Source organism: Hyla sarda (genome assembly GCF_029499605.1).
Source record: "Hyla sarda isolate aHylSar1 chromosome 1 unlocalized genomic scaffold, aHylSar1.hap1 SUPER_1_unloc_6, whole genome shotgun sequence".
In the NCBI taxonomy this organism is placed as follows: Eukaryota; Metazoa; Chordata; class Amphibia; order Anura; family Hylidae; genus Hyla; species Hyla sarda.
In genome coordinates this window covers 734,740-762,157 of record NW_026607592.1, presented here as the reverse complement: position 1 = coordinate 762,157, position 27,418 = coordinate 734,740, and the positions used below count along the sequence as shown (strand labels likewise).

The window sequence follows — 27,418 nt, the reverse complement described above, 5'->3', positions numbered from 1 at the left end:
GGAATAGGGCCACAAGGACAGGAGGGCGGGGCTTCTAGCTGGGGGCCAACTGGGCGGAGATATAGGAAATGAGTAAAGATGGCGGAATAACACAAACAGCAGCAGAAACAAGACAATATATTAACCCTTCTCTCACCAGGAGCAAAGATAAAATAATATTATAGTAATAAACACAAAAATACATAAAAATAATCCCCAAAGGAGAAATCACAGGATGAGGGGATCGGCCTCTATATAGGGGAGGGGGTGCGATTAACTCTTGTAAGGTTTTATTGTCAGTACAATGCATGGGTCATACCAGTGTGCGGGGGGAGGAATATACCATCTGTGCTGCTGGGGGGACGTAAGAGAATCCTGACAGGGAGAGAACACACATACCTGTATCTGTAGAGGAGCCGTGTACTTACAGGACCTGCGATGATGTCACCGTCATGTGATCAGTCACATGGAGGAGGAGGAGGAGGAGTCACATGATCAGGGGCTGCTGCTCTAGGCTCATCTGCTCAGTGTATATGCAGGACTCTGCTGTCACATGACCATTATCACAGGTCCTTCAACTACAATATCTTCTCGACAACTCTGCTGAGCCCCGCCCACTCATGTCACATGATCCTCCCCACAGGTCCTTCAGCCACAGTCACTTCTTTACTGCTAAACTTTCCCCCCCCAAATGTACTGGTCACATGATTGTGACATCATCACAGGTCCTACACCTACAGCATGTAGCAGATACAGAGCAGGTCCTGGTGGAGCAGTCACCGCTGTTGTGTGTGGAGATCTCTCAGAGCAGCAGCCCCTGATCATGTGACTGATCACATGACGGTGACATCATCGCAGGTCCTGTAAGCACACTCCTCTACAGTTACAGGTATGTGTGTGCGGTCACTATCAGATCAGGATTATTGGGGATGTTTATTATTAACCCTTAAAAGACTATTGCAGTGACAACCTCTATCCAAAGTATAGGGGATAAGTTATAGATTGCGGGGGTGGAACTGCTGGGATCCCCCGCTATCTCCTGTACGGGGCCCCATCAGTTTGCAGGAAGCAGGCGATCCGACCCCCCCCACAGGAAGCCGCTGCTAAAGCACCAAAGCGTTTTGGCCTCCACTCTGTGCAGGGGTTGGCACGCCCACTTCCTGCGGACTGTCGGGGCCCTCTACAAGAGATCGCAGGGGGTCCCAGCAGTCAGACCCCCGCGATCTATAACTTGTCCCCTATATGTTGGTTATTTTTTTACTACAGAACTTCTTTAAGAACATGTGGTACATTTACACCCTGCGCCCCATAGCTCAGCTACATGAACATTACACATATACAGTGTGTACACATACAGCTCAGCTACATGTACATTACACATATACAGCTCTACTGTGTACACATACAGCTCAGCTACATGAACATTACACATATACAGTGTGTACACATACAGCTCAGCTACATGTACATTACACATATACAGCTCTACTGTGTACACATACAGCTCAGCTACATGTACATTACACATATACAGCTCTACTGTGTACACATACAGCTCAGCTACATGCACATTACACATATACAGCTCTACTGTGTACACATACAGCTCAGCTACATGTACATTACACATATACAGCTCTACTGTGTACACATACAACTCAGCTACATGTACATTACACACAGCTCTGCTGCAGACATATATAACACACACATACACAGCTCTGCACCACGCACATCACACACACACACACAGCTCTGCTGCATACACATAACTTCAGCTCATCCAGCAGCGATCACAACCAGCACAGCAGAGTCCTGCATACACTGAGCAGATGAGTCTAGAGCAGCAGCCCCTGATCATGTGACTGATCACATGACGGTGACATCATCGCAGGTCCTGTAAGCACACAGCTCCTCGGGGTCCCGATCAGCTGACACAATCGCCAGAGAGGTGACACTGCTGGGACATTATACAGTAATGGAGGGGTCTGGTGATGACTGGAGAGGTGACACTGCTGGGACATTATACAGTAATGGAGGGGTCTGGTGATGACTGGAGAGGTGACACTGCTGGGAAATTATACAGTAATGGAGGGGTCTGGTGATGACTGGAGAGGTGACACTGCTGGGACATTATACAGTAATGGAGGGGTCTGGTGATGACTGGAGAGGTGACACTGCTGGGACATTATACAGTAATGGAGGGGTCTGGTAATGACTGGAGAGGTGACACTGCTGGGACATTATACAGTAATGGAGGGGTCTGGTGATGACTGGAGAGGTGACACTGCTGGGACATTATACAGTAATGGAGGGGTCTGGTGATGACTGGAGAGGTGACACTGCTGGGAATGCTGGGACATTATACAGTAATGGAGGGGTCTGGTGATGACTGGAGAGGTGACACTGCTGGGACATTATACAGTAATGGAGGGGTCTGGTGATGACTGGAGAGGTGACACTGCTGGGACATTATACAGTAATGGAGGGGTCTGGTGATGACTGGAGAGGTGACACTGCTGGGACATTATACAGTAATGGAGGGGTCTGGTGATGACTGGAGAGGTGACACTGCTGGGACATTATACAGTAATGGAGGGGTCTGGTGATGACTGGAGAGGTGACACTGCTGGGACATTATACAGTAATGGAGGGGTCTGGTGATGACTGGAGAGGTGACACTGCTGGGAATGCTGGGACATTATACAGTAATGGAGGGGTCTGGTGATGACTGGAGAGGTGACACTGCTGGGACATTATACAGTAATGGAGGGGTCTGGTGATGACTGGAGAGGTGACACTGCTGGGAATGCTGGGACATTATACAGTAATGGAGGGGTCTGGTGATGACTGGAGAGGTGACACTGCTGGGACATTATACAGTAATGGAGGGGTCTGATGATGACTGGAGAGGTGACACTGCTGGGACATTATACAGTAATGGAGGAGTCTGGTGATGACTGGAGAGGTGACACTGCTGGGACATTATACAGTAATGGAGGGGTCTGGTGATGACTGGAGAGGTGACACTGCTGGGAATGCTGGGACATTATACAGTAATGGAGGGGTCTGGTGATGACTGGAGAGGTGACACTGCTGGGACATTATACAGTAATGGAGGGGTCTGGTGATGACTGGAGAGGTGACACTGCTGGGACATTATACAGTAATGGAGGGGTCTGGTGATGACTGGAGAGGTGACACTGCTGGAACATTATACAGTAATGGAGGGGTCTGGTGATGACTGGAGAGGTGACACTGCTGGGAATGCTGGGACATTATACAGTAATGGAGGGGTCTGGTGATGACTGGAGAGGTGACACTGCTGGGAATGCTGGGACATTATACAGTAATGGAGGGGTCTGGTGATGACTGGAGAGGTGACACTGCTGGGACATTATACAGTAATGGAGGGGTCTGGTGATGACTGGAGAGGTGACACTGCTGGGAATGCTGGGACATTATACAGTAACACCACTGGAGGGGTCGGGGTGATGACTGTATCATTATGTGTCAGGTTCCTATAAGGTGTCAGGACGTGGCGGTCTATTTCTCCATGGAGGAGTGGGAGTATGTAGAAGGACACAAGGATCAGTACAAGGATCAGGTCATGATGGAGGATCAGCAGCCCCTCACATCACCAGGTAATAGACATGACTATATACACACGTCCTCTCATTATTTGTATGTAAAGAATGAATTCAGTCTCTGTATGTGTTCCCTACAGTCAGATCCAGTAAGAGAACAGCACCAGAGAGGTGTCCCCGTCCTCTTGATGAGCAGAATATGGAGGTCATTACTACAGGGAAAGATCTGATCTATATTAATGCTTCAGACATAAAGGAAAAAGGAGAGACGGATGTGAGCGGTGATGAGCAGTATAAGGAGGACAAGGACAGTCCTATAGGAAAAGATTTGATCTATATGAATGCTACAGACATAAAGGAAGAAAAAGAGACAGATGTGAGCGGCGATGAGCAGTATAAGGAGAACATTCATACAGGGAAAGATCTGATCTATATTAATGCTACAGATATGAAGGAAGAAGAAGAGATGGATGTGAGCAGTAATGAGCAGTATAAGGAGGACAAGGACATTCCTACAGGGAAAGATCTGACCTATATTAATGCTACAGTAATAATGGAAGAAGAAGAAGAGACAGATGTGAGCAGTGATGAGCAGTGTAAGGAGGACATTCATACAGGGAAAGATCTGACCTATATTAATGCTACAGACATAAAGGAAGAAGAAGAGACAGATGTGAGCGGTGATGAGCAGTACAAGGAGGACATTCCTACAGGGAAAGATCTGATTTATAATAATGCTACAGACATAAAGGAAGAAGAAGAGACAGATGTGAGCCGTGATGTGCAGTATAAGGAGGACATTCCTACAGGTAACTGCCCAGGTGAGTAGTAACCACTAAATACAGAGAAGAGTCACACATTCTATTCAGTTACTGGCTGCAATAATATTTTCGGGAAGTAACAAGAATCTTTGGGACTCCAGGGTAAATACTATCCCCCTCCCCCCTATATTGACTCTATAGCAGTCGACTTGATCCCATCACCACTACATAGTGACTGAATAATACCGCCATACTGTTTATGAATCAAACACATTATATACAGACTAATATTCCCCCATATAGCAGTAGATACCAGCTCTCTGTCTCTCTGGAGTCCCTATCTTTCCTTTTTCATCCTGAGGAGAGGGGATACGTGTCTGATCGTGGGGGTCCAACCGCCGGGACCTCCTGTGATCTCCTGCCCAGCACCCCAGATCTCTCCAGGCACAGGTGACCTCCGCTCCGTGCAGGGATTACTGTCGACCGCCGCACCAAGAGGTGCCCAACATGTCTCTCCATGAATCTCTATGGGAGAGACGGAGATATACAAATGTGATGCCAGGCAGGAGATCGCGGGGGTCTCAGTGGTCGGACATATATTCCCTATCTTCATTAGGGGATAAGTACTCATGTACTAGAATTTTCCTTTAAAGGGGTACTCCGGTGCTCCAGTATTCTGAACTTTTTGTTCGGAACGCTCAGAGCCAGAGGCAGTGATCATGAAGTTGTGGCCACTCCCGCTCGTGCCATCACACGACGCCCCCTCTCACATACATGAATAGAGGGGGTGCGACATCACCAGGGGGGGGTGGGCGTGATGTCACGACCACTGGAATCTGGCTTTTGTTTAGAATGGGGGGTGCTGCAGCCGGACCCCGCGATGAGACATCTTATCCCCATCCTTTGGATAAGGGATAAGATGTCTAGCAGTGGAGTACCCCTTTAAATCCCTTTATTCTTTCCCTCTGATACGGAAATGTTCCGGTTCGGGTCACCTGTGTGGGTCCAAAGGGAGCTATCGGTGCGGCTGGCGAGCCGAGAGCGAAAATCATTAAAAATAAAGGTTCCCCTTTTAACTTGGTTCCAGGAAAATTTCACTAACTTTATTAGGACATAAATCTTTCTATACACATTAATAGACAAAAGACCAAAATGTGATACTCTCTGCCTAGACAGGATAGGGGATAGATTATAGATCGCGGGGGTCCGACCCTTGTGACTCCCCGCGATCTCTTGAACCCCAGCAGTCTGCCGGAAGCGTCCGGGTCCGACCCCCACAGGATGCTGCGGCTGACACACCACCTCCATGTATTTCTATGGGATACATGGAGGGGGAGTGTCGGCCAACGCTCCATGCAGGGTCGGTCCGCCCCCTTCAAGCAGACTATCAGGGCCCCATTCAGGATATCGCATGGAGTCCCAAGGGTTGGACCCCCGTGATCTATAACGTATCCCCTATCCTTTGTCTGAATTCTCTGGCTGGCATGAGGATTATAAAGGGGGCGGTTTGGGTGACTGCTCCATTATAACCTGCGGGGTCAGGTGGATTGGGGGGCACGGTCATTTGGTCCCTGACCGATTTTCCCTGAAGTTTTGTCCACATGATTGTTAAAGACTGGTGTCCCTGCTTCTTGTAAGGCAGTGGTGTCAAACTGTGGCCCTCCAGATGTTAATCACTGCCGGTTAGCTCAGGGGGCTGTTCAGGATCGCCGCTGTGAAATCGTGGCATCCCGAACAGCGCTGTGAAACGAGGAGGGTCCCCTACCTTCCCTCCTGGTGTCCGATCGCCGAATGACTGCTCAGTGCCTGAGATCCAGGCATGAGCAGTCAAGCGGCAGAATCATTGATCACTGGTTTCCTATGAGAAACCATTGATCAATGTAAAAGATCAGTGTGTGCAGTGTTATAGTCCCCTATGGGCTAACAATGATCAGTATAAGAGATCAGTGTGTGCAGTGTTATAGTCTCCTATGGGATAACAATGATCAGTATAAGAGATCAGTGTGTGGAGTGTTATAGTCCCCTATGGGATAACAATGATCAGTATAAGAGATCAGAGTGTGCAGTGTTATAGTCCCCTATGGGAGCTATAACATTGGGAAAAAAAGTGAATAAATATCATTTAACCCCTCCCCTAATAAAAGTTTGAATCACCCCCCTTTTCCCATTTAAAAAAAAAAAAAAAAAAAAACATTGTAAATAAAAATAAACATATGTGGTATCGCCGCGTGCGGAAATGTCCGATTTATAAAAATATATCATTAATTAAATCGCTTAATCAATGGTGTGCGCGCAAAAAAATTCCAAAGTCCAAAATAGCGTATTTTTGGTCACTTTTTATATCATGAAAAAAAGAATAAAAAGCGATCAACAAGTTCAATCAATACATAAATGGTACCGCTAAAAACTTCAGATCACGGGGCAAAAAATGAGCCCTCATACCGCCCCATATGTGGAAAAATAAAAAAGTTATAGGGGTCAGAAATGAGAATTTTAAACGTATAAATTTTTCTGCATGTAGTTATGATTTTTTTCAGAAGTGCGACAAAATCACCTATATAAGTAGGGGATCATTATAATCGTATGGACCTACAGGATAAAGATAAGGTGTCATTTTTACCAAAAAGTGCACTGCGTAGAAACGGAAGCCCCCAAAAGTTACAAAATGGCGTTTTGTTTTTTTTCAATTTTGTCTCACAATGATTTTTTTTTCCATTTCGCTGTAGATTTTTGGGTAAAATGACTGATGTCATTACAAAGTAGAACTGGTGGCGCAATAAATAAGCCATAATATGGATTTTTTGGTGCAAAATTGAAAGGGTTATGATTTTTTTTAAGATAAGGAGGAAAAAAACGAAAGTGCAAAAATGGAAAAACCCCTGGTCCTTATGGGGTTAACGACTCATGGCATACCTGTACGTCCTGAGTCCACTCCTGTTCTATAACACGGGGCCACAGTACTGATCGCGGTGCCGCGTGCTATTAACCCTTCAGATGCGGCGTTCAAAGTTGAACGCCGCGTCTAAAGTGAAAGTAAAACATTACCGGTTAGCTCAGGGGCTATACGGGATCGCCGCAGCAAAATCGTGGCATCCCGAACAGCTCTAGAACAGCAGGAGGGTCCCTTACCTGCCTCCTGGTGTCCGATCGCCAAATGACTGCTCAGTGCCTGAGATCCAGGCATGAGCAGTCAAGCGGCAGAATCATTGATCAATGGTTTCCTATGTAACAGATCAGTGTGTGCAGTGTTATAGCCCCCTATGGGATAACAATGATCAGTATAAAAGATCAGTGTGTGCAGTGTTATAGTCTCCTATGGGATAACAATGATCAATGTAAAAGATCAGTGTGTGCAGTGTTATAGGTCCCTATGGGAGAACAATGATCAGTATAAGAGATCAGTGTGTGCAGTGTTATAGTCTCCTATGGGATAACAATGATCAATATAAGAGATCAGTGTGTGCAGTGTTATAGTCTCCTATGGGATAACAATGATCAATGTAATAGATCAGTGTGTGCAGTGTTATAGCCCCATATGGTAGCTAGAACACTGCAAAAAAAAAAAGTGAATAAAGATCATTTAACCCCTTCCCTAATAAAAGTTTGAATCACCCCCCTTTTCCTATTTAAAAAAAAGTGTAAAATAAATGCATGCGGAAATGTCTGAATTATAAAAATATATAATTAATTAAACCTCACAGTCAATGGCGTACACGCAAAAAAATTCCAAAGTCCAAAATAGCTTAATTTTGGTCACTTTTTATACAATGAAAAAATTTATAAAAAGCGATCAAAAAGTCCAATCAATACATAAAGGGTACCGATAAAAACATCAGATCACGGCGCAAAAAATTAGCCCTCATACCGGCCCGTACACGGAAAAATAAGTTATAGGGGTCAGAAGATGACAATTTATACATGTAGTTATGATTTTTTCCAGAAGTACGACAAAATCAAACCTATATAAGTAGGGGATCATTTGTATGCACCTACAGAATAAAGAGAATTTTGTCATTTTTACCGAAAAATGTACTGTGTAGAAATGGAAGCCCCCAAAAGTTACATTATGGCGTTATTTCTTCAATTTTGTTCAATTGTTTTCTTTTTCGCCATAGATTTTTGGGTAAAATGACTGATGTCAGTCCAAAGTAGAATTGGTGGAGCAAAAAATAAGCCATCATATGGATTTTTAGGGCAAAATTTTAAGAATTATGTTTTTTTTAAAGGTAAGGAGGAAAAAATGAAATTGCAAAAATGGAAAAACCTTGAGTCCTTTAAGGGGTTAAACATACTAATTTTTGTACAAAAAGTTCACATTTTTTCAAAAGAAGTAAAACAAAATCAAACCTATATAAGTTGGGTGTCCTTATACCGTATGGACCTACAGAATAAAGATAAGGGGTCATTGTTACCGAAAAGTGCGCTGCGCGGAAACGGAAGCCCCCAAATGTTACAAAATAGTGGGGGGGGGGGAGGTTTAAATTTTTGCCTCACAAATAATCTTTGATTTTTGGTTTTGTTGTAGATTTTGTGGTGAAATGATTGATGTCATTAGAAAGTAAAATTGGTAGCGCAAAACACAACAACAACCTCATATGGGTCTGTAGGTAGAAAACTGAAAGCGTTCTGATTTTTAGAAGGTGAGGTGGAAGAAACGAAAGTGAAAAAACCCTTAAAAAATCCTTAAGGGGTTAAAGTATTTTTTAAATAAAACATAAGGAAAACTCTACAAGTTGGATGATGATACTGACCTGATGGATAAGTATAACGTCAGTTGTGACATCACGTTATAGGGTAGGTGATGAAAAAATCCCTAATTTGCAAAATTGTATTTTATTTCAATAGAATTTTATCCCACAATTTGTTTTCTATTTCACAGTAAAATTGGTCCCACAAAAAACAAACTCTCATGTGACTCTAGATGGAAAAATGTAAATAAGGTTAATACTCAATTATATAATCTGTGTTATTCTTGGCAGATTCTTGTAGCAGGAGATCAGAGGAGAATCTTATATCTTCAGATTATAAAGCAGATGATGATATCACACAAGATACATATGAAGAACATTCCATTATCCCAGATACACCCTCAGCCCTTCACAGCCAAGATCTGTCATCTCATCCTTATATACAGGTCCTGTCTTCTCAGTCATCACAGAAAGGTCACAGAAGGGGTGTTGGACATCAAAGAGATCGCACAGGAAAGAAACCATATTCATGCTCAGAATGTGGGAAATGTTTTACCAAGAAATCTAATCTTATTCAACATCAAATAACTCACACAGGAGAGAAGCCATTTTTATGTTCAGAATGTGGGAATTGTTTTACTTTAAAATCAAGTCTTGTTAAACATCAAATAACTCACACAGGAGAGAAGCCGTTTTCATGTTCAGAATGTGGGAAATGTTTTATTCAGAAATCAGACCTTGTGGTACATCAAAGAACTCACACAGGAGAGAAGCCATTTCCATGCTCAAAATGTGGGAAATGTTTTACTTTTAAATCAAGTCTTGTTGTACATCAAAGAACTCACACAGGAGACAGGCCATTTTCATGCTCAGAATGTGGGAAATGTTTTACTCAGAAATCAGACCTTGTGGTACATCAAAGAACTCACACAGGAGAGAAGCCATTTCCATGCTCAAAATGTGGGAAATGTTTTACTTTTAAATCAAGTCTTGTTGTACATCAAAGAACTCACACAGGAGACAGGCCATTTTCATGCTCAGAATGTGGGAAATGTTTTACTCAGAAATCAGACCTTGTGGTACATCAAAGAACTCACACAGGAGAGAAGCCATTTTCATGTTCAGAATGTGGGAAATGTTTTACTGATAAATCAAGTCTTCTGAAACATCAGAAAACTCACACAGGAGAGAATGCATTTTCATGCTCAGAATGTGGGAAATGTTTTACTCATCATTCAAGTCTTATGCAGCATAAAAGAACTCACACAGGGGACAAGCCATTTTCATGTTCACAATGTGGGAACGGCTTTACTAAGAAATCAAATCTTTTTAGACATCAAATAATTCACACAGGGGAGAAGCCATTTTCATGTGCAGAATGTGGGAAATGTTATACTCAGCAATCACATCTTGTTAAACATAAGAGAACTCACACAGGAGAGAAGCCAATTCAGAGCAATAAATGATGCAGATAACACATCTATATATTAACCGCTTAGTAAAGGAAACCATGGGCGATGCAATCTGTGCTTCTTATGAAATACTCAGACACTGTTAGATGCTTTGACACAGTTTTTATTTTTCTGTCATATATTTGGCATATGTTATGTCGGACAGACCAGCAGAAAAATATAAATTAGAATAATGGAGCATAAAAACAACATTAGAAAGGCTATAAACACTAAAACAGTGAGTGAATCATCTAAATTCAGTGAAACTACTGTCGCGAGACATTTTTTAGGAAAACAACATAATGTGAAGGAAGTAAGGTGACAAATCTTAGAACAAATTCACACTGAAGGGAATGAGAATATAAAGCGCAGGCGTCTCTTGTAAAGGGAAGTATATTGGATAACCTACCTGGACACGATTTCCCCATCTGTAGATGAAAGCTTATTTATGAATGAATATTGTAATCACCATGTTTTGTGAAATGCAACTAGATGTAAAATGACTTATAAATCTGTTACTTAAGATAATTGTAAATGTTCCTTTAAGAGAAATCCCTCGATTGTGAACAGGTGGCATTCCACCTCAAATATCCTGGAATCTCAGGCTCTAGTACACATGAGTAAGGGGGCGTTCCCCCGAAACGTCAGACCCTGATGGCTCCCGAACAATGAACACCATCTCTGCTGGGACGACTAATAACATCTGCAGCTTCCAATGTTACAGCTCCGAATGTTTTACCAAAATGATCGAATAAAGAAAAAACAGCGGCAAAGCATCTAACAGTGTCTGAGTATTTCATAAGAAGCTCAGATTGCATCGCTCATGGTTTCCTTTACTAAGACTTGGGAATTGGTGAGTACCCACCGGAGCACAGCCTTGGAGTCTACACAGGACTTTTCCTCAAGTATATATTAACCACGTACATTGGATATCTGACATTTATATGTATCTTATGTCCAGAGCAGGAGAAAATCCCCATAGCAAACCTATCCGACTCTGGACAGTTCCTAAAATGGACAGAGGTGTCAGCAGAGAGCACTGTGGACAGACAGAAAGGAAATCCAAAAAGAAAAGAATTTCCTCTGTAGCATACAGCAGCTGATAAGTACTGGAAGGATTAAGACTTTTTAATAGAAGCAATTTACAAATCTGTTTAACTTTCTGGCGCCAGTTGATTTAAAAAAAAAAAGTTTTCCACCGGAGTAAACCTTTAACCTGTTGGGGACCACGGGCGTATGGATACGCCCTTGCATCCTGGTACTTAAGAACCAAGGGCGTACCTGTACTTCCGTGGGAATTTCAATCCCCGCCACTAGCCGGACAGGGATCAGACCGGGATGCCTGCTGAAATCATGTCGTCGATCGCTGCAAATCAGTGATTTATTCAGATCAGCGTTTTGCTGCATTTTCGGGCTGATCAGGTCTCTGGTGACAACAGGGATGATTGGAGCTGGGCAGTTGCGCAGGGGCCTTTGCACGGACCACCGGTTACCTGGGCTCACGCGGAGACCAGGGACCGGCTGACAGGAGGCGGTGGCTTCCTAGATACAGCTGTGAAGATCGGATCGCCGTAAAGTGATCTTCACTGCTGTATCTGGGAGTTTCAAAACTACAACTTCCAGCATGCCCAGACAGCCTTTGACTGTCCTGGCATGCTGGGAGTTGTAGTTTTGTAACATCTGGAGGGCCACAGTTTAGAGACCACTGTCCTTCCAGATGTTGTACAACTACAACTCTCAGCATGCTCAGACTGTCCAGGCATGCTGGGAGTTTTAGTTCGGCAACATTTGGCCCTTCAGATGTTGCTAAACTACAACTCCTCGCACCATGTACATTTGAGGCCTAAATTGGTGATTTGCACAGGGGTGGCTGCTGGTTACTGCGGTTCTGACATAAACGCAAAAAAAATACCCACATGTGACCCCATTTTGGAAACGACACCCCTCACGGAACGTAACAAGGGGTATAGTGAGCCGTAACACCCTACAGGTGACTGACAGATTTTTGGAACAGTGATCCGTGAAAATAAAGACTATAATTTTTCATTAGCACAGCCCAGTGTTCCAAAGATCTGTCAGACACCAGTGGGGTGTAAATACTCACTGCACCCCTTGTTACGTGCCTTGAGGGTGTAGTTTACCAAATAGTATGCCATGTGGGGTGTTTTTTGCTGTTCTGGCACCATGGGGGCTTCCTAAATGGGACATGCCCCCCAAAAATCATTTCACCAAAATTCACTCTCCAAAATCCCATTGTCGCTCCTTCCCTTCTGAGCATTGTAGTGCACCCACAGAGCACTTTACATCCACATATGAGGTATTTCCTTACTCGAGAGAAAGTGGGTTACACATTTTTGAGGGTCTTTTTCTCCTTTTACCCCTTGTAAAATTAAAAAATATGGGTCTACAAGAACATGCGAGTGTAAAAAATTAAGATTTAGAATTTTCCTGTGAAACACCTAAAGGGTTAACAAACTTCATGAATTTCATTTTGAATACTTTGAGGGGTGCAGTTTTTCTAACATAAAGACCCTCAAATTCACTTCAAAACTGAACTGGTCCCTGAAAAATTCAGATTTTGAAATTTACTTGGAAAATTGCTGCTGAACTTTGAAGCCCTCTGATGTCTTCCAAAAGTAAAAACATCTCAACTTTATGATGGAAATATAAAGTAGACATATTGTATTTGTGAATCAATATATAATTTATTTGGAATGTCTCTTTCCTTACAAGCAGAGAGTCTCAAAGTTAGAAAAATGCAAAATTTTCTAATTTTTCATGACATTTTGGAATTTTTCACCAAGAAATGATGCAAGTAACAACAAAAATTTACCACTAACATAAAGTAGAGTATGTCACGAAAAAACAATCTTGGAATCAAATTCATAAGTACAAGCATCCCAGAGTTATTATTGCTTAACCCCTTAAGGACTGAGCCCTTTTTCACCTTAAGGACTCGGCCATTTTTTGCAAATCTGACCACTGTCACTTTAAACATTAATAACTCTGGAATGCTTTTAGTTATCATTCTGATTCCGAGATTGTTTTTTCGTGACATATTCTACTTTAACTTAGTGGTAACATTTTTTAGTATCCTTGTTGGTGAAAAATCCCCAAATTTGATGAAAAATTTGAAAATTTTGCATTTTTCTAACTTTGAAGCTCTCTGCTTGTAAGGAAAATGGATATTTCAAATAATTATTTTTTTTATTCACATATACAATATGTCTACTTTATAAAATTGATGAGTTTTTACTTTTGGAAGACACCAGAGGGCTTCAAAGTTCCGCAGCAATTTTCCAATTTTTCACAAAATTTTTAAACTCGCTTTTTTTCAGGGACCAGTTCAGGTTTGAAGTGGATTTGAAGGGTCTTCATATTAGAAATACCCTATAAATGACCCCATTCTAAAAACTGCACCCCCCAAAGTATTCAAAATGATATTCAGTCAGCGTTTTAACCCTTTATGGGTTTCACAGGAATAGCAGCAAAATGAAGGAGAAAATTCACAATCTTCATTTTTTACACTCGCATGTTCTTGTAGACCCAATTTTTGAATTTTTGCAAGGGGTAAAAAGGAGAAAATTTTTACTTGTATTTGAAACCCAATTCCTCCCGAGTAAGCACATGCCTCATATGTCTATGTAAAGTGTTCGGCGGGCGCAGTAGAGGGCTCAGAAGGGAAGGAGCGTCAAATGGTTTTTGGGGGGGCATGTCACCTTTAGGAAGCCCCTATGGTGCCAGAACAGCAAAAAAAAACCACATGGCATACCATTTTGGAAACTAGACCCCTCGGGGAACGTAACAAGGGGTAAAGTGAACCTTTATACCCCACAGGTGATTCACGACTTTTGCATATGTAAAAAAATAAATTTTACCTAAAATGCTTGGTTTCCCTAAAGTTTTACATTTTTAAAAAGGGTAATAGCAGAAAATACCCCCCAAAATTTGAAGCCCAATTTCTCCCGATTCAGAAAATACCCCATATGGGGGTGAAAAGTGCTCTGCTGGCGCACTACAGGTCTCAGAAGAGAAGGAGTCACATTTGGCTTTTTTGAAGGAAATTTTGCTCTGGGGGCATGCCGCATTTAGGAAGCCCCTATGGTGCCAGGACAGCAAAAAAAAACACATGGCATACCATTTTGGAAACTAGACCCCTCGGGGAACGTAACAAGGGGTAAAGTGAACCTTAATACCCTACAGGTGTCTCACGACTTTTGCATATGTAAAAAAAAATTAAAAAATTTACCTAAAATGCTTGGTTTCCCAAAAAATTTACATTTATACAAAGGGTTAAAGCAGAAAATACTCCCCAAAATTTGAAGCCCAATTTCTCCCAATTCAGAAAACACCCCATATGGGGGTGAAAAGTACTCTGTTGACGCACTACAGGTCTCAGAAGAGGAGTCACATTTGGCTTTTTGAAAGCAAATTTTGCTCTGGGGGCATGCCGCATTTAGGAAGCCCCTATGGTGCCAGGACAGCAAAAAAAAACCACATGGCATACCATTTCGGAAACTAGAGCCCTCGGGGAATGTAACAAGGGGTTAAGTGAACCTTAATACCCCACAAGCGTTTCACGACTATTGCATATGTAAAAAAATTAAAAAAATTTATACCTAAAATGCTTCTTTTCCCAAAAACTTTACATTTTTAAAAAGGGTAAAAGCAGAAAATATCCCCCAAAATTTGAAGCCCAATTTCTCCCGAGTACGGCGACACCCCATATGTGACCCTTAACTGTTGCCTTGAAATACGACAGGGCTCCAAAGTGAGAGCGCCATGCTCATTTGAGGCCTAAATTAGGGATTGCATAGGGGTGGACATAGGGGTATTCTACGCCAGTGATTCCCAAACAGGGTGCCTCCAGCTGTTGTAAAACTCCCAGCATGCCTGGACAGTCAACGGCTGTCCGACAATACTGGGAGTTGTTGTTTTGCAACAGCTGGAGGCTCCGTTTTGGAAACCGTGGCGTACCAGACGTTTTTCATTTTTATTGGGGAGGGGAGGGGGGTTGTATAGGGGTATGTGTATATGTAGTGTTTTTTACTTTTTATTTTATTTTTTGTGTTAGTGTAGTGTAGTGTTTTTAGGGTACAGTCGCACGGGCGGGGGTTCACAGTAGTTTCTCGCTGGCAGTTTGAGCTGTTGCAGAAAATTTTTCTGCAGCTCAAACTTGCAGCCAGATACTTACTGTAAGCCTCCGCCCATGTGAGTGTACCCTGTACATTCACATTGGGGGAGGGGGGGGACATCCAGCTGTTGCAAAACTACAACTCGCAGCATGCGCTGACAGACTGTACATGCTGAGAGTTTTAGTTTTGCAACAGCTGTAGGCACACTGGTTATGTATCACAGAGTTTGTGACCTTACTCAGTGTTTCAAAACCAGTGTGCCTCCAGCTGTTGCAAAACTACAACTCCCAGCATGTACGGTGCATGGTGTAAGGTGACTGCTGGGAGTTGTAGTTTGCAACAGCTGGAGGCACACCGGTCGTGAAACACTGAGTTAGGTAAAAAAAAAAAAAAAACTCTAAGTTTCACAACCAGTGTGCCTTCAGCTGTTGCAAAACTACAACTCTCAGCAGTCACCGACAGCCAACGGGCATGCTGGGAGTTGTGGTTATGCAACCAGCAGATGCACCACTACAACTCCCAGCATGCACTTTAGCTGTTTGTGCAAGCTGGGAGTTGTAGTTATACAACAGCTGAAGGTACACTTTTCCATAGAAAAAATGTGCCTCCAGCTGTTGCAAAACCATAAGTCCCAGCATGCCCATAAGGGAATGCTGGGAGTTGTGGTGGTCTGCCTCCTGCTGTTGCATAACTACAGCTCCCAGCATGCCCTTTTTGCATGCTGTGAGCTGTTGCTAAGCAACAGCAGGAGGCTGTAACTCACCTCCTGCTGCTGCTTCATCGCAGGAAAGTCCCTTGCCACCGCCATCGCTCCTGGGGCCCCGATCCCAACATGGACGCCGGGGATCGGGGTCCCCAGCACCCGGGGTCGTCTTCCCGCACCCGCTCACGCCCTCCGGAAGAGGGGCGGAGCGGGTGCGGGAGTGACACCCGCAGCAGGCGCCCTGATTGGTCGGCCGGTAATCCGGCCGACGAATCAGGGCGATCGTGAGGTGGCACCAGTGCCACCTCACCCCTGCAGGCTCTGGTGACGGCCCCGAACAGCCAGTAATTCCGGGTCACTGGAGACCCGATTGACCCGGAATCGCCGCAGATCGCTGGACTGAATTGTCCAGCGATCTGCGGCGATCGCCGACATGGGGGGGGGGGGGGCATAATGACCCCCCCTGGGCGATATGCCGGGATGCCTGCTGAACGATTTCAGCAGGCATCCGGTTCCGGTCCCCAACCGGCTAGCGGTGGGGACCGGAATTCCCACGGGCGTATGGATACACCCTGCGTCCTTAAGAGGTTAAAGTGACAGTGGTCAGATGTGCAAAAAATGCTCTGGTCCTTAGGGCCAAAATGGGCTCAGTTCCCAAGGGGTTAAGGTGTATCCATATATATGGCCCACCCTGTATGTATTTATTTATTATTATTTAATGAATGATTTCTCTCTATCTATAACTGGCCAATAGCCTTGTTTGGATGAACTGTGGACTATACCTGACACCCATCTAACATTTGGGAGGAGCCATTTGAGGAGTAGAAGCCCCAGTTAACTCTTCACAGCCAATCAGCATTGCGGAGAACACATCCAATGACACAGATTGGCTGAAATCACATGACTCCCAATACGCTCAACCTCAGAGTTCCTCTCCATGACATGTCACAGGTATACAGTCCGCCCAAAATTCCTAATAGCTTCTACAACCATTACCCTTTAGTGTGGCCTTAAAGGGGTACTCCGGTGAAAACCTTTTTTCTTTTAAATCAACTGGTGGCAGAAATTTAAACATATTTGTAAATTACTTCTATTAAAAAATCTTAATCCTTCCAGTACTTATTAGCTGCTGAATGCTACAGAGGAAATTCCTTTCTTTTTGGAGCACTGATGACATCACGAGCATAGTGCTCTCTGCTGACATCTCTGTCCATTTTAGCAACCATGCATAGCAGATGTATGCTAAGAGCAGCATGGTGGCTCAGTGGTTAGCACTGCTGCCTTGCAGTGTTGGGGACTTGGGTTCAAATCCCACTAAGGACAACCATAAATAAAGCGTTATTATTATTATAATAACGTCAGCAGAGAGAACTGTGGTTGTGATGTCATCAGAGAGCATTCCAAAAAGAAACAAATTTCCTCTAGTATTCAGCAGCTAATAAGTACAGGAAGGATTAAGATTTTTTAATAGAAGTAATTTATAAATATGTTTAACTTTCTGCCACCAGTTGATTTACCGGAGTACCCCTTTAAAGCACACCTGTCATATCGGTGACAATAAATAATACTTCTATGCATTATTCACTAGGTCATACATATGCTAAACATGTCTTATTTATGTGTCTATACTGTATTTAGCTCACAAATCCCTCTGTTCTGCTGCTTACTTATTCCGACATCCACTGCTCAGGAAGGGGCAAGCCCAAAGCAAGCACTGAGCCCGCCCTCACTCACCATGCATTCACTTCCTCCCTGAGCCTGCTGTGCTGTGCTGGGTCTCTTCATCCAATCACTGCAGGCTGCTCTGTAACCCCATCCTCTCTGTTTATATGCTGTAGTCTGATAGACAGGACAGGAGTGAGCACAGAGGAATGCTAGTCCCGCCCTCACTCACCATGCATTCACTTCCTCCCTGAGCCTGCTGTGCTGGGTCTCTTCATCCAATCACTGCAGGCTGCTCTGTAACCCCATCCTCTCTGTTTATATGCTGTAGTCTGATAGACAGGACAGGAGTGAGCACAGAGGAATGCTAGTCCCGCCCTCACTCACCATGCATTCACTTCCTCCCTGAGCCTGCTGTGCTGTGCTGGGTCACTTCATCCAATCACTGCAGGCTGCTCTGTAACCCCATCCTCTCTGTTTATATGCTGTAGTCTGATAGACAGGACAGGAGTGAGCACAGAGGAGTCCTAGTCCCGCCCTCACTTACTGGACTTTGTCCGAGCCTGGGCTTTAGCTGGGACAGAGATGATGCTGCAGCTGGACAGGATATTTTTCTGGATGGTATGGGGACCCCTAGTACCCTCTGTCTCTGGTAGGAGTGCGCAATTGTTTTGTAAATATTCAAATTTGAAAGGGATTATCCAGGATTCCAAAAAACCTAGCTGCTTTTGTCTAGAAACATCCCCCCCTTGTCCTCCATTTCTCGGGGGGTGTTGCCGCCCAATTGAATTGAAGTGAATGGACCTGAGCAGCGGTACCATAAACAACCCTTGCTATGAGTATAAGGCTTTTCTGATCCTTTTGTCTGTAGAAAAGCTGCTCAACAATCCGGAGTGTTCTGGAGAGAAGTTCCTGAAGATTTATTATTTGGAGATTGAGGGATTCCTGATCCTTCATATATTCGGATGTTCCTGAGAGCGACAGCCGGAGGGACTCAATGTACAGGGTCCAACTTGGTGAGATGTCGTTCTAGGGGGGAAGGTGATGAATCTTTCTTCAGCCCCATAGACGGCAATGTCTGCAGAGTGGATTCCGCCCCAACAATAAACAAGTTCATTCTTTCGGCCGCAGAATTTCAATAGTGGAACGTCCCATCGTTGATATTCCGTAGGGCGCACTGTGGAATCCCATTGCTGACACATTCCTGGCCTACCATATTTTTCGCCGTATAAGATGCACTTTTTCTTCCCCAAAACTGGGGGGGGGTAGTTGGTGTGTTTTATATGGCAAATACACTTTAATGGCAAATACACTTTAAAACCCTGTCCTATCGCTGCGGTCCCGGTGGCCATCAACGGCCGGGACCCGCGGCTAATACAGGACATCACCGATCGCGGTGATGCCCTGTATTAACCCTTCAGATGCGGGGATCAAAGCTGACCGCCGCGTCTGAAGGCAAAGTGACACAAACCCGGCTGCTCAGTCGGGCTGTTTGGGACTGCCGCAGTGAAATCGCGGCGTCTCGAACAGCTTACAGGACACCGTGAGGGACCTTACCTGCCTCCTCAGTGTCTGCACCGTGCCGGGATCCCCAGCGTGGCCGGCGCTCTCCTTCCTCGTCATCACGTCGTCGCGCACGCCGTCCCATCATCCAATAGGAGCGGCGTGCGTAGCGGCCTGTGTAGCGACTTGATGGCAGCGTCTGAAAGTGAGGATACTGGGCAGCAGAGACGTTCCGGAGCGACGGGGACACCCCGGGGATGCGGTGAGAGCGATAGAGGGCGACATCCAGGACATCGGTGACAAGCCAACGGCTGTCTGGGCATGCTGGGAGTTGTAGTTTTGCAACATCTGAAGGTCCGCAGGTTGAAGATCACTGTCCTATACTTTACATTGTATTTGGTTCAGAATCTTTATTTTCTGGATTTTTATCCTTTAAAAATTTTTTTTTCTTTTTTACATTTTTTTTATTTCAAATTACAAAATTACAATAATGCATTTCAAAAATTGCTTTACACAATATAAACAATTTTAAATATGAAAAATAGTCGCTCTGACTAATACTAATTTCCCTATTAAATTTTTTCCACTCTTTTAACGTGCTTTCTATCACAAAATCTTTATCTCTAATAACCCCATTTCTTTCCCAGTTAACATATTCCTTTAATTTCAGCATTTCTGGAAAATTTCCATTACCCCACATTAGTGTGTAGTGCATACTACCCTTAATCCCTAATAAACGTCTCGTGAATCTCCATACTTTATTAAACATATTACAAGTGGGGATTTTTCCCCTGTGCATACATTTTCCCCCTTCAATTAACTCCAAGGTGCTATCCCCCCTAATACCTAGTTTAGAAAAAAAAACTTTTAAAACGTCATCGTCCTTTATCATGTATTCAATTTGTGCCGCTATATAATCCAGTTGCATATTTGGTATACCCAAATCACCACTACTCAAAGGAGGACTCAGAAATGTGTGTTTCATCCGTGTTTGTTTCCCATCCCATAAAAAATCATTAATCTCACTCTGTATTTTATTAAAATGGTGCTCCTCTAACCAAACCGGTGCTGCTCTAATCACATGCAAAACCATAGGGAAAATAATCGTCTTTATCAGAGTAATTCTTTCAGCCATATTGATACGCAACTTTTCCCATATTTGAATTTTGTTTCTTACTTTCTGTCTCAATGGGGTAATATTCAACTGGGCAAACTCTTCTATATTTCTCGAAATCTTAATTCCTAGGTATTCCAGGGCCTCCTTTTCCTGCAAAACATGTATCACTCTCTGGCAGCCCTGGCTATCACCTGACAACATTAATAATCCTGATTTATTCCAGTTTATCTGAAAGCCAGAATATTTACCAAAATCCTTTATCAAATCAATAATACTATCAAGCTTTCTTCCTGGATCTGTGACAAACAATACAACATCGTCTGCATAAAGCAGTATTTTCTCCTCCTCTCCCTCGACACCAAACCCATCAAACAAGCTGGAAGATCTAATCAACTGCGCGAGTGGTTCAATGAAGAGGGAGAAGAGGAGCGGTGATAGGGGGCATCCCTGCCTAGTTCCTCTCTGCAGAGACACTACCTCCCGGGAAATAATATTATTAATATTAACTTTGGCTTTGGGGGATCTATGTAGGGCCCTGAGCCCCTGTAAGAAACCTTCTCCAAGATTCATATGTTCTATTATTTTAAAGAGGAAGCCCCACTCCACCCTGTCAAACGCTTTTTGAGCGTCAAGAGACAGGATGGAGTGGGAGCCCCCCTCACCCCTTGCCTGCATATTAAGAAAAACTCTTCTAATATTATTATAGATATTTCTTCCCTGCATAAATCCTTTCTGTTCCTTCCCTATTAGCTTATCCATCACTCGTTGCAAGCGCCTGGCCCAAATTTTTGCTAAAATTTTCTGGTCTGTGTTTAGGAGTGAAATTGGCCTAAAATCATCCATTACGTCACTTTCCCTACCTTTCTTAGGAATCAGTACAATGATGGCTTCAGCCATAGTTGGGGATAACTCCCCCCTACTCAAGGATTCATTATAAACCTCTAAAAGGTATGGCAGTAGCACACCCCCAAAACATTTATAAACTTCAAAGACCAGACCGTCCGAGCCCGGGGCGGAGTTATGTACAAAGGACTTTAGGGCAGCTTCCATTTCTCCTATACTAATCTCTTCCCCCATTTTCACCTTTTCTTCCTCGCTGAGGGAGCCCTATTTTCTTCAAAAAAATGTCAATTTCATCATCTGACACAAAGCTTTCCCTCGAGTATAAATCCTGGTAAAATTGGGTTGCCACACTTGTTATTTCCTCCTGTTTAGTACATTCCCTACCCTCTTTATTTTTTATCCCAATAATAGTTTTTTTCACTTTCTGATTAATAATTCCCATAAGTGTTTTGTTTGGTTTGCCTGTTTCAACATATTGTCTCTGTTTCCTGAAAAAAATAGCGTGTTGAGCCTTCTCTAGGGCAATTTTACTGTACAGGTCTTGCAGCTTTTTAAGATGATCCCAGTTCTCCGTATTAGGATTAATGCCATATATGCTTTCGGCTGCCACTATTTTCCCCAGTATCGCGTTTTCCTTCTCCTTACATTTCCTTTTAAACCTGGCGATATTCCTAATGAGAAGCCCCCTCAAGAAAGCTTTTAGTGTATCCCATACTATCAGAGTATCAGCTGTGCTTTTGTTTATTTCCCAAAATTCTCTAATTTCGGAGCTTACCCCCTTTGTAACATCCTCAATTTTTAACCAATGGGGATTTATATACATACTCCTAGAGGCTTCCTGTGACTTCCTCTCCTTTTTAATATAACAGACTAACATTGCGTGGTCTGACACACACCCAGGCTCATACACTATTTTATGAGTAAAAATTAGACCTGCATTAGTAACAAGGACGTGATCAATTCTGGAGGCTGTTTTGTGAGTGGCATTATAACAAGAGAATTTCTTCTTGTACGGGTATAACTTTCGCCAAGCATCCTCCCATCCCACCTCCTGACACCAGCTATAAAGAAGAGTATTATTATTTACCAAATTTCTACACTGCCAGTCAAGATCCTTATTCATGATGCCATTCATATCCCCCATTACCCAAAGGTCAGTAAACTCTTTATCCATTTTGAAAATCCATTAAGACTTGAAATACTTCTGTTGAAAAGGGAGGGGGGATGTATGTAAACGCTAAGATAGATAACCTACCCTCCCATTTAACATAGAGAAATACAAATCTACCTCTATGATCGATTAGAGAGTTTAACACTTGCATGTTTACAGCCTTATGAATTAAGACTGAGACCCCTGAGGAATATTCTGAAAAAGTAGAATGGAAAGCTTCCTTTATCCAGCCCTTACTTAGGATATTCAGCAAATCCTTGGTCAGGTGGGTCTCTAGGAGACATACAATTGCTGGGAGGTGCTTGTTTATTCTATCGAATATTGCTACCCGTTTACTCCTGTTTTTTAACCCTCTCACATTCCATATTACTATTTTATTACTGTTATTCGTAGACATAAACATTTTTCTGTTCTTTTTTCCGGAACCGACAGGCTCCACTTCTCGCTATGGGGTGCATCCCAGCTGGTAGTGCCTCAACCCTCCCCAACCCTCTTCCCCAACCTCCCATCCTCCCCCCAACCCCCCCCCCCCTCTGTTGACTCGTGATACCCACGAATCTCTAAACTGCACTATACCCTCTCCCTCCGGACCCCCCCCTCCACCACCTTCTACATAATTTCTGCTTCCCCTACCACTCCTACATTCCCCTCTCCTCCAGCCATTTACTAGTCTCATCATCACTAGTGAAGAAATACACCCTTTCCTCAAATGTTATCCTCAGTCTGGTGGGGAACAAAAGAGAGAATTTAATGCCGGCCGCATGCAGTCTCTTTTTAACAGGATGAAAGGCCATTCTTCTGCGCTGGGTATCTCTTGACAAGTCCGGGTACATGAACACCCTAGAGTTGCCGACTGGGATTGCTCCCTTTTCTCTTGACAATTTCAGAAGGCAGTCTCTATCTTGAGAGCATAATAATTTGACCAAGAGCATTCTTGGCAAGAGACCCGGAGCAGGCTTTTTCATGGGGATTCTGTGGGCCCTCTCGACATGAAATAAATTTGTGAGTAGGGATTCCCCAGCAACCTCCTTCAACCATTTTTCAATGTAGGATGTTGGGTTTTCCCCTTCTTCACCCTTCGGGATCCCCACAATTCGTACATTATTACGTCTTGATCTGTCCTCTAAGTCTGACAGCTTTTCTCTGAAATATTTGTTATCCTCTTTCAGAACTTCCCGCTCCTTTCGCATCTCGCCCAGCTCTTTTTCCATACGTGGAACTGCTTTTTCTATCTGCTTAACTCTATCTTTAATCTTGTTGGTGTCTTCTCTTATAAAGGAGACCTCCGCACTTAAAGCGCCCATTTGTAATGTTAGGTCCTCCAGTGACTTATTACATTTTTCAACCCCATTCATAATAGATTTCAGAACCTGTGAGTCTAGATTCCCCCCTTCCACCTCTGGCAAGTCATCTCCTGACTGTAATATAGTAAATCTTGATCCACTCATAGTATTATGATGTTCTTGTTCTTGTCCCACTTGTTTTTGATTCCTAGTTTTGATATTATCAAGTGGGGACTTCAGGAATTTATCCATTCTTGTATTATGTGGAGCATCACTCCCCCCCCGATAGATTTTCAGGCATTGACTTTGGGAGGCATGGCAACACCTGGAGCCGGAAGTCTATAATTAAGCACAATACGGGAAGGTGTTTTAATAAAGATGTATTTGGAAAGAGTTCTTAATTCTTACCACGCTCCTCTTTTAATAGCCGGAGGTGGAGCAGATAGGGGAAAAAAAACAGGAAAAAACAAACGAGACTCACAGTTCTGCAGTATATTCAGTTCCCAGGTCAGAAATGCATACAATCCACCACCTCTCACTTGCTGGGGGAAAAGAAGTAAAGACAGGCGAATAAGCAAATGTACTGGTAGAGATTATCAGAGCTCCAAATGAGGTAGGTATGCCATCACATCTAGCCCCCTCTAGCTTGGTTCATGCCGAGGCTGTCAGAACAACAAAGTCCAGCGTCCCCATAAAGGATACCAGGGATGCCTCACTATTTTTCCGTGTATCCCTCCATGACACCTCCTATAGTGGAAAGAGGGACATACCCTGGTATTCCCCTGGCAAACATTTTCCATAGCATTTTCCATAGTACTGGTTGAGCCACTAATCATAATATAGCCTAGAGAGCTTGATTATCCCGAGGAGAGCTAGAATTCACATAGCGCAGCGGAACCCCACCATCAGTGCAGCAGCAAATAGAATAATGTAGCTCCACTTACAGTCTTTCGCTGGCTCAATCTGTCTCCACACACTCCTTCAGCCCTTGGTGCAGGCTCCTGTGCCTCTCGTCCTGCCTCGGCGTCTTCCTGGAACACTGAGTCACATGTCTGTTGGATCACATGGTCCCATCCAGCCACTAACCATGAAACTGTCAGGCCCCTCTCCAGGAGCCTGAGCTGGCTCAGCTGTGCCTGAGCGTAACATCGCCCGACCGTGTCCGGATCCTGTCCTCCGATGAGGGAGCTCGATCAGCGGCACATCTTCATTGAGAGGAGGGGGGAAGCCAGGGCAGGGTAGCAGGAGTTTTTCCCTAACAGCGTTCGGCGGGTGAGGGGCCGGTCTGGAGGCCCGGAGCTGACGGCGTTACGTCATGCCGTCACGTGACCCTTCACATCTACATTGATTGGACCCGAGGGGCCTGGAGAGAGTGTTTGTACTGGCTCTTAATTCTTATATACTGGACCACACTATGAACTGGATGGAATTTTCACCAACAATCCTTTGTTACCGATCTTATGTCCTCATGTCTATCTAATTACAGGAAATTTATTAACATGATGGTTATTTACTAATAATCTTCAATATTACTTTGTTTTTGTATAATAGTCTATTGTATGTTTTTTGTGTCTGTTCTCCACTCAATTACATTGTATACAGTTCTATGCATATCTCCTCTATCCCTGATGAACTCAAATGGTATGAGAAAAACACGTTGGAAGAAGGAGTCAGAGATTTAGTGATCCGGTTGTGTGTGAACCATATAGTTATCTCGGAGACCATATAAACACTCAATACTAACTTCCCTATACCCTTCCACACATTACATTAGGTAAGGGTAAGTATCGGTTAGGTAGGGATAGCCTCTAGTGGGCAGAGATTAGGGATGGTCACCTGTGCCCCTGCCCCCACCCCTATTGGTACTTATTGATGACATAATTTCATTCATTGTTACTACTATTTTACATTTGATGTATATGTATTTCCATTTACTGTAAATACTATATTGTGTATTTTTGTAATATTGTAACGTAGCAGTAAAAGTCACGTTTTATCTTATTGGGCCTCATTGGTATTTTTGCTCCTGTTTATCCTGTATATAAAAGAGGAAAGAACTAGAGAGGCCAAGGAGGAGTGCGGGGGCCACAAAATGGGCCCTATAGAAGGAGGGACTGAGGAGAATTCCATATCCACATGAGGAGGAATATAAAGGGGAGGATGAGAAAAAGAAGAGCGAACGAGCTCTAATAATCCAGACGAAGGAAAAGCTTTATAATAAGTGTGTAAATCCGGAAACACAAAACCGCCGTCTAATGTCTTCAGGGTGAGCGTCTATACGGGACACGTGGTCTCTTCTGAATCCTAACAAAATTACTAAATAACCATCAGATAGAAGAAAAATAACAATTCCGTACTATGATAGGGACGGACTGTAAAAATATAAAATATTATTGGTAAATATAAGATTTAAGAACCTTTTTCCTTCCAATCCACGACATATAGGGGAATTTACGAGCGTGTAACTGGGTCTTCAATCCGTGTAATAAAGTGTGAAGTAAAGAGATCTTGTACCAGATGTGATCAGATCTCTAGGGATTTTATACCCCGGGGAGGACAAAGAAAAGGAAAAGAATTACACCGATGTTTACTGAACCCGGGGGACGCTGAGATATTGACGACTTCTCATATAGAAAAATGGATTTTATGATCTGAGACCGAAAATAGACGTCAAGACGGGAAACGCTGGTCTAGGGTTTGTGATAAATAAAAGTATCTGCAGCGTCTTATGTTCAGAAGAGACGATCTTCAAGGGAGACGTGCGGATCCTGTCTGATGCCTTGAATTAAAGTCTCTATAATCATAATGAGAAGGGGGCGGGGACAACACTGACGCGTTACATTCCCTATATACAACCTCAGGGACAATATTACATTTATTATAAGTCCAGTGTGCGGAGATGAATATAAGAATAATAAATCATATAAGAAAGAAAACTTTTATTAACAATTGGTAACAAGTTTGGAGATGCAGTATATGATATATGTATAAATGTCAGATATCCTATGTACATGGATAATATATAGATGTCTTATCTGCATCATTTATTGCTCTAAACTTGGTTCACTGCTATGTGAATTCTTATCTAATAAGTGGTGATTTCTAAGGAAAACATTTCCCACATTCTGCACACTGAAATGGCCTCTATCCTGTGTGAATTCTTAGATGTTTGATAAGTACGGATTTCAGAGTAAAACATTTCCCACATTCTGTACATGAAAATGGCTTCTCCCCTGTGTGAGTTCTTTGATGTCTAATAAGACTTAATTTTAAAGCAAAACATTTCTCACATTCTGAACATGAAAATGCCCCCCCCCCTTGCACAATCTCTGATGTCCAACACCCCTTCTGTGACTTTTATTTTCTTTAACCCTTTAAGGACTCTTTTCACCTTAAGGACTGAGCCCTTTTTTGCAATTCTGACCACTGTCACTTTATGCATTAATGACTCTAACAGACAGTAGCAGCTGTAATTGGCTCTTACTGTCTGGAGGGAATCACATGTATTCACCGACCAGGAGGGATCTGCATCTGG

The 27,418-nt window shown here is 43.4% G+C and overlaps 2 protein-coding genes across 4 annotated transcripts in view; one reads left to right on the top strand and one right to left on the bottom strand.

The window, feature by feature from the left end:
• LOC130298236 (oocyte zinc finger protein XlCOF22-like) overlaps positions 1-27,418 on the bottom strand; it is a 246,966-nt gene that overhangs the window by 45,388 nt on the left and 174,160 nt on the right. The window contains exon 1 of one of the 2 annotated variants that reach the window (XM_056551160.1): positions 379-466. The exons of the other annotated variant lie outside the window; for it this stretch is intronic. The gene's annotated coding sequence lies outside the window, so the exon portion shown is untranslated. Of the gene's footprint in view, positions 1-378; positions 467-27,418 lie in introns of those variants that run through there. 2 annotated transcript variants of the gene reach the window in all.
• Positions 518-27,418, top strand: part of LOC130298235 (oocyte zinc finger protein XlCOF6-like) — a 72,310-nt gene continuing 45,409 nt past the window's right edge. Inside the window, exons 1-4 of one of the 2 annotated variants that reach the window (XM_056551158.1) lie at positions 518-868; positions 3,497-3,623; positions 3,707-4,387; positions 9,307-11,576. In XM_056551158.1, the coding sequence (XP_056407133.1) occupies positions 3,536-3,623; positions 3,707-4,387; positions 9,307-10,481 (1,944 nt within the window). In that variant the 5' untranslated portion in view covers positions 518-868; positions 3,497-3,535 and the 3' untranslated portion in view covers positions 10,482-11,576. Of the gene's footprint in view, positions 869-3,472; positions 3,624-3,706; positions 4,388-9,306; positions 11,577-27,418 lie in introns of those variants that run through there. The other variant, XM_056551159.1, reaches the window with a different exon arrangement.